At 41.5% G+C, this 11,635-nt stretch overlaps 1 protein-coding gene across 1 annotated transcript in view; it reads left to right on the top strand.

Moving 5' to 3' along the window:
• Positions 1-11,627, top strand: part of Gabre (gamma-aminobutyric acid type A receptor epsilon subunit) — a 16,558-nt gene extending 4,931 nt beyond the window's left edge. Inside the window, exons 3-10 of the mRNA XM_031363756.1 lie at positions 1-241; positions 645-712; positions 4,121-4,341; positions 5,022-5,104; positions 6,258-6,395; positions 10,030-10,182; positions 10,316-10,515; positions 10,775-11,627. The exon at positions 1-241 is cut by the window's left edge and continues 1 nt beyond it. Of these exons, the coding sequence (XP_031219616.1) occupies positions 1-241; positions 645-712; positions 4,121-4,341; positions 5,022-5,104; positions 6,258-6,395; positions 10,030-10,182; positions 10,316-10,515; positions 10,775-11,155 (1,485 nt within the window). The 3' untranslated portion in view covers positions 11,156-11,627. The remainder of the gene's footprint in view (positions 242-644; positions 713-4,120; positions 4,342-5,021; positions 5,105-6,257; positions 6,396-10,029; positions 10,183-10,315; positions 10,516-10,774) is intronic.
• Positions 11,628-11,635: the final 8 nt, after the last annotated feature.

The raw sequence follows: 11,635 nt of genomic DNA, 5'->3' as shown, positions 1-11,635 counted from the left end.
GAGCCGGAGCCAGAGCCAGAGCCAGAGCCAGAGCCGGAGCCAGAGCCGGAGCCGGAGCTAGAACCAGAGCCCCAGTCCCATCTGGAGCCTCAACCTAGTGGAAAGAAGCTTCCAGCAGAAGAAACAGAACTCACTGCTGAGTGCATGACTGAACGTCCAGGTGGGAAACTGACAAGAGCTTCTCAAATCCTTAACACTATCCTGAGCAACTATGACCATAAACTGCGCCCTGGCATTGGAGGTGAGTTAATGGAAGAAAGCCCTCTCCTCTCCTGAAGGAAAAGCAGGTTTTCCACGTATTTGTAGGCAATGAGTATGGGTTATAGATATATATGTATTGATACACACAGATAGGAACAACTGCTGCAGATCCACCAGGTAAGACACAATGACTCCTCTAGGTTAAGAATGCCGTGGACCTTGGTCAACACTTTTTTATTCTTTTGCCCTCAGTTTTTCCAATTCTAAAATAAGATGAATGATTTGAAGATAATATGCTTAGCCCTTGTAGTTCATGAGCTGGGGGTTTCCATAGAAGAACTTCAATGGAAGTAGGATTGGCCCTCTTCCCTCCTTCGATGACTCCCTGTTTGATGTCATGCCTCAATGTGACATTTACCCTGTACTATGTCTGTGTCTTCCAGAGAAGCCTACTGTGGTCACTGTTGAAGTCTTGGTCAACAACCTCGGGCCTATTTCCATCCTGGACATGGTGAGTACAGAGTTTTGATGACAGTTTTTCCTAGATTGGACACCAAGGGTGCCATTTACTCTTGCTTTCTGCTGTTTGTGTTACTAATACAACAGGTAGGTTTTGTTGTTTGAGAGTTCAGGTGGGGATCTTTAATCACAATTAACTTGAGAACATAAATGGAAAAGGTAAGTCTTTTGCTGCCTGAAGAGGACCTTTGGGATTTTGACTCTAATCTTCAGTTTTTCATTCAAAATAAAAACAATAAAACAACTGTAAATATCACAATGGGATGTCTGTCTTTTGTCTGATTATTGGATGAACTTAAATTTACAGTTGATGTTTCTTGCTGTACACCTATTCCTATAATTTTGTCTTAGTCCTTTTGTCTCCTTCCCTTTCCTGTTCTCAATATGATCCCCAGTTAACTTCCATCATCTTCCACCTGAAATATGCAAGTGTTTACCAGCCCAGTCCTACTAAGCAAGCTTCCTTGATAATGTGCCTCTTTATTTATAGTTCAAACCCACGATCTAGCAAGCTATGACTGTTATTTTTCATCCAATTAAAGTCCACAGACTATACCCACACTATAATATGCACATTCTAAGACACCATTGTACCTCAGAACTAAACCTTTGTGCAAGTTCAAGATGCCATTGATCTACTTTTTCACTCATTCAGAGTTCAGCTCACAGAGCATCTTGTTCAAGGCAACTTCTCTGACTCACATAGTAACTAATTGCTCCTGTCATACACCATGCCCCTCTATGGGTACTCACGTTTGTCTGGATTACATGTGGTTTATCTTCCCTAGTATATTTCATAGTAATTAATTACTTTTATGTTAGTCTTGCATTCTCTGTTATGGAATTCTTGATGCTAAGAACATAATATATGGTAGCTAAAAACATTTGAAGCAGTTGATGGTCTCAGCAAGGTTTCTTGGTAAAAGAGGTAGCAACCTAGTCAGTGGAGTTGGTTAAGTGGGTATTTGGTACCAGTCACTTGGGCAGGTAGAATAGTAGAGAGAAGCCTAAAACCATTGCCTGTACATTGTAATCAAATGTTTCTATTCATTCTCTTACTCTGAAAATACCCAGTCTGGCTTTAAAAGGAGTGACCAATCTAGATAAAACTTCCTGGTCATAGCATTCCCAGTTGCTAATGCTGGCTCTTACTATGGTAATTATTGAAGGTGATTCTAATTAAGCCAGTTCTGAAATGCCACATTTCTATTTCAGCTAGACCTGTCAAACTTAATCGCAAACCATTAGTTATATGTTGATGTATGAAGAATTTATAATTGGTATCTTCTTAAACAGTGAAATGCTTGTTTTGAACATTGTATAGCAGACCTACAGCATGGCTGGAGGAGGGGAAGATTTCTTATCAACCACCATACAGTTCATGTGCTGAGATATGAATGAGACTTTGCCAGCTACTGTGAAGGTGCAAATTCCCTGAAGGCTCTTTGTGAGGGTACATAGGGTAGGACAGGACAAAACACGACAGGACAGGGCTGGACAGGATCAGGAGCTCTGCCACTAACTGCTGGTTTTTCTACTTCATTGTGGTAAACACTTTGCCCTTTACTTTCTTTTCTGGCTACCAGGAGTTTGATGGCTGCTTCTGGCATCTATTGGCTCAGTGCAGTAAAGGCCAGCTGGGATTTTTGTTCCTTCTTCTCAGAGGGTGTTAATGCCCTTTAGGGTCTGGGTTTCTGCGACTAGTGTCTTATTCATGATGGACAAATATTCTATCACTGAAATATGCCATTGACACCTTTTTGTAAACTTTTTTTTTTTTTAATTTTTGAGGCAGGGTCTCACTCTGTTGCCCAGGCAGGCTTTGGTTCAGTCTAGCCCAAGCATAACTTGAATCTTTCATTCTTCTGCCTCAGCTTCCCAAGTATCTAAGACTACAGGCCTGTGTCATAAGACCCATCTGATACTTATTTTTGGTGCAAGTAAAGGCAATGCCACGGTAAGGTCATGGTAAAGGTGCTTTGAGTGGCAACACTAGTGTGGTACCACTGGCTGTGATTTTGGACATCTCTCTCCAAGTCTCAGTTTACCAACTTCTAAAATAAATTAGACAACCAGCCTTTAATTGTGCATAGCTCTGGTGCTTGCTTCAAACTGATTGCAATTGTATTGCCATCTGTGTGTTGCTCTACAAGTGTCAGCCACATGAACTTGCTTCTTATGCTTCCTATTAAACATCCTTCTTGATGTTTAACAGACAGTTTATGGGATCCATAATATATAGAGACTACATAATCATGGAACTATCTGTTCATGCACACACACTCTTCAGAGGTTATGGGCACTTGTTTGAAAGGAAATATAAAACAAAACACAAACATAATTCGCCTTGTTAAAAAAAACATGACAATAGATATTTTTCTTGTGAATCAAATCATTTTATTTTAAAACATAATTCTGGAGAATGAATGGTTGGGGTTAATTAATAGCTGTGCTCCATGAATAAAAGCTGAAAGGGAACCTTTCCTTTGTATAATGAGTTTTGTGTGTTTATACAGTTCTAAGGACTTTTGAGCTGGGATTTTTGATTTGCAGTGTAGGGGCTGAAAGTGTGTTGATAGCACCACTGTCCTATTTAATTATAATGAAGTACTGATGATCCACTATAGCCCAGGGGTTTATTGATAAATGCAATGTGCTACCTATTTGAGAATATAATTTTCTTTTCAGAACACAACAGTGGAAAATCCCTGTACCCAAACATATGTTTCTTTCCTCTTTGTAATCCTAGATGGATACAAGCCTAAGGATATGTCAATGGTATGAGGTCTTTGCCTATTGCTAGAGAGGAGAGGTGACAGTGTCAGCTATGGAAAGCAGCAGAGCTGTTTGAGGGAACTTCCCAGGAAAATGAGGCAAAATACTTTCATGTTTGAGATGATCCTGGGCTTTGTAATAAGATCCCACACCAAACAGCAAAAGAAAAGAAAACAAAAATGGTGAAATGTCACTTTTGATGATTGATTCTCCAGAACAAGATTTAGACTTGATTTGAATTCTTCTGCAAGGCAGAAAGGAATTTTTTATGAGAAAGTAGGGAACTCATTTACAACAACCCTTTCTATAGCTCTGAGCTGTGGAAGAATGGTATTGCCCACTACATACTGTGGGCATTTGTCACCCTTAGTTGTACTAGTTAAACAGGATGTGATTGATTTTTTGGCTGTGGTAATATCTGAGTCTCCTTCAGTGCTGAAACTAAAAGAATTGGGTTAAAAAGAAGGTGTTTCATCCCTCTTCAGCTTCTTGGGCCAGTGTCCCATTAATTCTACCAAGTTGTCTTCAGGGTTACATGTTAAGTAGTGACAAACACCACATTTGCATGTAACTGTCTCTTGTCTACTTAGCCCCAAGTATATGGTTTTCTGTCCCTTCCCACCAGGAATATTCCATTGACATCATCTTCTACCAGACCTGGTATGATGAGCGTCTTCGTTACAATGACACCCTTGAAACCCTTATTCTGCATGGCAACGTGGTGAGCCAATTGTGGATCCTGGATACCTTTTTTAGGAATTCTAAGAGGACCCAAGAGTATGATATCACCATACCCAACCAGATGGCTCTCATCCACCATGATGAAAAGGTTTTGTACTCAGTTAGGTATGTCAAGCCTTTAGTGTCTCACCTTCTAGGACTCTCTCACTCTTCCAGAAAATTTTAACTAGGGATTCCTAAGTAGATATATCACTCTGAATAATATTCCTAAAACCCTGAGCAGCTTTTCTAGATCAGGAATTCCACCTCTTCCTATACAGATGTAGACATTGCGATCTTAAATAAAAGATACTGCTTAAAGACACATGCCAAGTGTTTTGGTAATCATGGGAGCTGTAGGTGCTGGCATGACTGCATTAGTTGGACAATTCCATTCCATGTGGGCACAGTATATAAAGACATGTCCACATCAACAGAGCTGTCCAGGCACACTAGAAATGTATCAGTTGGAAAAATATTCAGCACTAGGCTACATAACTTGAATGCCTGGAAGGAGATACTTGTGTCAGCAATATGGGCTATGGAAATGGTAGAAAGTAGCACAGGACTAGAGCACTGGGTTGAACAAGAATGAAAAATCAGTCTAGGCTGGCCAATGTACTTCTTTGATGATGTAACCTAGCAGTCAGATTTTAGAAGTTCTTCTTCCTCTCTTTGTTTCACTCCTTTGGCCTTTTTGTCTTAAATTCTACTGATATCATTCATTAGAGGTGATACCTGGCCAATGTTGAATAAATACCTAAGTGCACAGAGCCAGCCTAATGAGGCTCCTTTCTCCCTTCCAGGATGACCATTGATGCAAGATGCTCACTCCACATGCTCAATTTTCCAATGGATTCTCACTCTTGTCCTCTGTCTTTCTCTAGCTGTGAGTACCTTCTTAGGTTTCTGGGGATCCAGAGATATGCTGGGCCCCTCTTTTGCTCATCTTTCCCTTTTAATTTTTCTGCTTCTGCTTTTTTCCTGTGATGGTGCCAAGGTTGCTATAAGCCTCCATTTTCTATCCTCACCCCTTTTCCTGCCAGCAATGCTGTATGTGCATTACTTTAGCTTTATGTTGAATTCTTCCCTCACCCTTGCTCTACCTTAAGCTAGTCACCTGCTTCTAAAGCGTATCTGAAGTATGCCTGCTCCTCTCCATCTCTGCCTTTATGCAGGGCTTTAATCATCTTCTGCTTGGACTTCTGCAACATCTTCACTTTGAAACAGAATGTGTCCTAAGCTAAATTCATTGTCTCTTCACAACTCCTGCCTCCAAAGCAAATGTGTTGCTTCTGTGTTGCCTCATTGAAGGGTGCCATCATTCACCCAGTTGCCCAAGCCAAGAACTCTGACAACCCCCCTCATTGACCTCCTAACTCAGTCCATGCATCCTGTTGGTGTTCCCTCCAAATCTCTATTGATCTCACCTCCATCTCTGCATTCTGGCTGTTAGCTTTCATTTATCATTTCAGATCTGTTCTTAGCTGGCATGGATCAATTCTAAATTCCTTAAAATGAACCTCAAAGCCCTTCATGACCTGACCCCTGCTGCTTCCTGCTACACAACCCATCTGTGAGATAGTCTCCCTAAAGTTTTGCTGTTTCTACATTCGCCTTTCTGTGCTTCCCTTTCACCCTCTCCAACCTCATCTGTATCAAGAATGTTTATTTTCGAAACTTAAAGTGAATGCCCCATGATCTAGGAAGTCTTTTCTGAACGTGTCCACAAGTGATCTTTCCGTACTTTACCAATTGTTCCATGGGTAGGAATTTTCAGAGCAAATTTCCAAAACTCACAGTTCTATATGGCCTTACTCAATGAAATGTGAATACTGGAGGGTAAGTTCACACTTTACATTTGAAGCCCAGGGCAAATATACTTACTGAATGCACTTCGAAAACTAGGCCAGAGGCAGGGTCTCAAAGCTGGTGAAGCCAAAGTCAGAAGTCCAAAATATGGTTCAAGCTAACACCATGCTTGTGGGGCCCTCAACTGAGCTTCCCAGTCTCATTCACTCCTTTTCCACATTGATTTCCAGTTTCCTATGATGACGGTGAAATGATCTACAAGTGGGAAAATTTCAAGCTCGAAATCAATGCGAAGAACACTTGGAAGCTATTGGAGTTTGATTTTACAGGAGTGAACAACAAAACTGAAATCATCTGTACCCCATTTGGTAGGTGTGCAGTGGGAGCTAAAGCCAGGCAGAGTCTGAGGGAATGATACCAATAACTAGAATTGGCTATTTGTACAAATGCTGTGTAAAGAGCTGGTGGAAACACTGTTGAGGACATCACTTCTCTCTCAAATATGCTAAGCACTTCCAACTGTTTGCAGAGGAAACTGAGACTTCGTAGCTGTCTCAGTCTCATCTGGAAAGAAGTAAGTGCTTTGCCAAGCCCCTTGAAGGATGGGGTAAGTAGATATATTTTTGTAACCTTCAGTACTTTCATCTACGTTTGGGTTTTAGATCCTTTGTATTCAATGTCATTCTTATATCACTATCTTAGACAACATTGGAAAGGAGTACTTGTGTGATTTCTCCAAACCCTGAACCAAGTCAAGCTGGTTGAATGGGAAGGAAGATCCACTCTAGCAGGAGGTAGAAGTAGAAGCTAGAGTAATAATGATAACTAGTGGGGGTTGGAGAGTCTGCAATGGCTAGTACAGTAATAGTATCTTAAAGGAGCAACTGTGAAAAGCACATAGTTTCACCAAAGGCTTCATAGTGGAATCAACATAAACATTTTTTTTTTTAATTTTCTGATCTAATTCCTGACAAGGACAATAGGGACAGATTCTGGGTCTCTTAACTTGTAGCTCCCGAACAGATGTGAGCATCTTTGCTTGTATTCCTAGGTGATCTGAATGAGGAACCAAGGAGTCTTCCCAGGGTAGCTCTGAGAGCAACCCTGGACCTTCTTCACATGTACTGACAAGAATGTGGATGGAGCAGGTCACCCAGCCTTTTGCCATATATTTTGCTTTGCTTCTGTGCGATGATGACATAAAAAAAAATCTCCTATTGCTACTGTTGGTCACGGGGTGAGGGACAGCTTATGCTCATCTGACTAAAGCTTTGCTTACACAGTACTAGACTGGGGATGGGTGCTGCTTTTCCTTTTCCTGGGTCTCTGAGAAAGCCACTTTGCTTGCTTTGGCTTGGGATTCTTGTTCTACTAGATAACTGTGGGCCTGCTTCTTAGTACTTCAGTTTGTCCAGATAGGTGAAGCCCCATCATCAGAACTGACAGAAGAGACAAGGCCCAGGGGCTTTCAAGTCACTAGTGGTTCTGTTTAGTAGATGGTTTGTGCATTGTTTCAAAATGGTGCCCTAGTGACTATAAAGCCCCAGAGCCAGCATCATCGGTGAAGCAATGACAGTAGGTAAGCAATATCTCTTCCTTTGTAGGAAAAAATAGGTCTTCTTTTCCTTTGGCTAGAGACTACTGAATCTGAATTCAGTGTCTCCACTGTCAGTTATTTTTGAGTCAGGTCCCAACTCTCCCAGTTTGACCCCAGGGCAGTTCTTTCTAGCTAAAACATACATGTACTCATTTTTCAGGGTTTTAAATGCAGCAGTGCCCTGCAACTTGGGCCACCTTGGACCTTAGAGCAGAATTTCTGATTCAGGGGCTTCTCAGAAAGTGCAGCCTTGTCTGTAGTAAATGAACCATCCTTCACTGATAGCTGTTGAGCCTCTAAAGAAATCTTGCCATGATCAAGAGGTCAGTGTCTTATAAGATTATTTTTTTCCCCTAGACAGTTTTTCTCATCAGAAAATTCTTTCTTATCTAAAATAGGAGTTTCTGGAACATTTACCCATCAAATCTAATTCTTTTCTCCTGTAACTACCTGGTTTACATTAACTGAAGGCACTCTTCCAAAAGTCAAATGTAAAGATCTAGGGTTAACATTAGAGCACACTCTTGTATTCTATTGGGACTCTGTTCCCCAGTTCCTTTTCTTCTCTTGTTCTTCAATGCCTTCTGTTCACTAGTCCTCTGGACAGTCTTTTAATTGTGTCTTTGACAGTGCAGTCCCAAACTATGATCTGGAAAAAGAGGTAAGAGCTAAAGTCATCTTTAATCCCTTTTATTTTGGTTTGGCTTTCAGTCCTAGATACCTCTCTTCCATTGGTATTGCTTCTTCACTCATCAGAATGAAGGAAATACATGTTAGTATCCTTCTCTTGTTAAATTTCTAGCTTTTAATAAAAAGAAAGTTTCTTCTTTAATCAGAATGAATAAATTTAAAGGATAAGAAACCAACAGCACAATACATCTTGTGACAAACATATTAAGAAAGTTTTAAATCACAGTCAAGACTCCAGGACAGGTGGACTAATAATTTGGTTATTCTGACTAGAATGGTCCCTGGTCCAGTGCTGGAGGAATTCTAGTGTTAAAGATACTACTATTAAGGCAGGAACTTTCTCACTGACCATAAGCCATTTATTTGCCTTTCTCTGAAGAACCCAAGAAGCTTTCTTCCTCCAAGGTCAAGTCTTCCAACACTAGGAGGAAAGATTGCTGTCAATCTGTACTGGCCAGGCAGGTGGTCTGGTTTTTTACAGTTTATAGTGTAGACAGTGTTTGTGCCTGCTTTCCAAGGTAATTTTGACCACGGGTATCAAAAGTCACTGAGCACCATTGCTTCCCATGTTATGCCAGGCTTGGTTGGTTAGGAACTAAGCTGAAGGCTTTATATGAGCCCTTCCTGGAAGGGGCTTGAAGGTCTACCTAATTTAAAGTCACAGGTGGCTGTTGTATCACAGAACTGGAAATTGAGGGCTTAGCTTCACAGAAAAATCCATAGTTGAGACAATTTACTATCTAATGACATATGGAGAGTAAAGGTGATCCTCTGGGCAAACTAAGCATGGACTCATAATATTATGAAGAGCATTAGGAGCAGCATTAGGAACAGAATACGCAGCTGGAAATACAGGTTTGATGAACTTCTGAAAGATCCATTCCTATCTAGAGTAAGTGCAAGAGAAGATCATTATGCCCAAGTGAATGTGAAGGCCTACCCTGCCTTCTGACTGAATATTCTGCAGACCTAACATCTAAAGCTTGACTGAAAAGTTCATATTTATCTAATTCTTCTATTCTCCTAGAACACTGAATTTATGTTAAGGAGTAATAGATTAAGAAAAGGGAGTCCAGGATTTACTTACCAGGATAAATATATGTGCTATCTAAACTGGGAAGCAGTTTAATTACTTTTGGTTAAAGCATTCATGATGTGTGTATGCATATATATGAGTCAAATCCAGTTAGGTCTTAGAATCAGAATGCATAGTGTAGACTTTATTATGTAGCTCATATATAGCAGAATATGTCACATTTGGCTAAACCAAGTAGACATGCTGTGAGGGCTGACAGTGCAGATAATATTGTGATATTGCTATACATTGCATTCCTGGGGGTTGGAAGATCTCAGCTAGCCATTAACTATTAGGTCTTGATACCATGAAAGTTAAGGTTATGGGGTTGGGTTTTGTTTGCTTTTGTTTTTAACTTTTCTCTCACTACTGCTACTCTGAGATTAACAAATTTTGGGAGAGTGAATCAATTAACTGAAAGTGGGTTTAAGTTAAGTGTGTTGCTTATCTCTCAACTGGCCATGGGTTTTACTGTAAATCTCCTTTCTGAGCTTCTACTGAGCTGCACTGAAATAGTGTGCCTTTATTCTAGAACTCTGGAAGGGCTTACCATGAGCTGGACAGTGGGATCCATGATATATGTGCCATTCTGGACATCAGGCCAGTACTGCAATGCAGTGGTATATTTGATGTCTTTCAGGTGACTTCATGGTCATGACATTCTTCTTCAATGTAAGCAGGCGGTTTGGCTTCATTGTCTTTCAAAACTATGTCCCTTCTTCTATTACCACAATGCTCTCGTGGGTCTCCTTCTGGATCAAGATAGAAGTTGCTGCTTCCAGGACCTCTGTAGGTAAGGAAGTATGATGATGTTAAATGTGGGCATATGCCATGGATTAACATTGACCAAGGGAAATATTTGCCTTCTCCTGTTGTCCTACAGCACTGTCAGGAGCTTAGCCCACCTTCACTCCTTGCTTTTATAGGGGTCAGTTCTGTACTCACCATGGCCACGCTGGGCACCTTATCCTGTAAGAATTTCCCTCGTGTCTCCTATCTCACAGCTTTGGACTTCTATATTGCAATTTGTTTCGTCTTGTGCTTCTGCACTCTACTAGAGTTTGCTGTGCTCAACTTCCTGACATACAATAATATTAAACGACACACTTCTCCAAAGTTCTACCAAGTAAGAACCAGGTGTTGGTATGGGAAACAAAACTGTAGACTGAAGATAAGAGGGTTATGGCACATGGGTGGCTAGCTTTCCAAGTGATGAGACGTTCCGTGGGGTTATAGAAGAAATAAACCTGGTGTGATGAATCCCAGAGGGCCTAGAACTGGTGTGGAAAGTATAGTTTCTAGGAAGTTCTAGGCAACCTTTCCTTTTGACTCATATTCCCTTGACCATTTCTTTCTTTGTTTTTTTCTCTCTCTGTCTATTTCAGCTTCCAACCAATAGCCGTGCTAATGCGCGTACTCGTGCTCGTGCACGCACCCGTGCTCGTGCTCGTGCCCGTGCACGCCAGCAGCAGGAAGTGTTCGTGTGTGAGATTGTCACCTATGGGGAAAATGCTGAAGACGGGTATCAGTGGTCTCCAAGATCAAGAAGACCTCAGTGTCCCTGGAGGCGGTGTGGTAGAGGCTATGTGTGCTTCAGGGTTCTCAGGAAGTACTTCTGCATGGCTCCTGGTTGTGAGGGAGGCAACTGGCAGCGGGGCCGCATCTGCATCCATGTTTATCGCCTGGATAACTATTCGCGGGTGCTTTTCCCCATTACGTTCTTCTTCTTTAATGTGTTGTACTGGCTGATTTGCCTTAACCTGTAGGCTCCAACCTTTAGCTCATGGGGCAACCACCTCAGTTCCCCATAAGGTCCTAAGCCCCTTTGCCAAGGGAGTTGGGAGACAATAGCAACAGCAGCAAGCCTGAGGAGAGTTTGTCTCTGCTGGTCCTCCTTTTGTTGGCCCTTTCACTCAATCTTCTCAACAGCCCACCTCTCTATTCTTCACAGAGTGTCCTTGAGGCTCAGTGTGCCCACATTTGAGCAGATAAGCTAGCTCTCAGTTGTGTTTACAGTTGTTTTTCCCCAGGAGGCAATGTTTTTTCCATTTGAGGTGCTAAGGGGCTCAGCTCAGGCTGAGCACCAGAATGCACAGAGTGACAGTATAGCAGAAGGAGGGTCCTCATCCTTAAGTCTTTAAGTCAGACTATTTGATATTTTTCTCCCTGCCCTCTCTTCCTGCACACGCACACACACACACACACACATACACACACACACACACACATACACACACACACACACA

Source organism: Mastomys coucha, chromosome X (assembly GCF_008632895.1).
Source record: "Mastomys coucha isolate ucsf_1 chromosome X, UCSF_Mcou_1, whole genome shotgun sequence".
NCBI classification, from domain to species: Eukaryota; Metazoa; Chordata; class Mammalia; order Rodentia; family Muridae; genus Mastomys; species Mastomys coucha.
The sequence above is the reverse complement of the archived record's forward strand: the minus strand, read 5'-3'. Positions and strand labels throughout refer to the sequence as shown.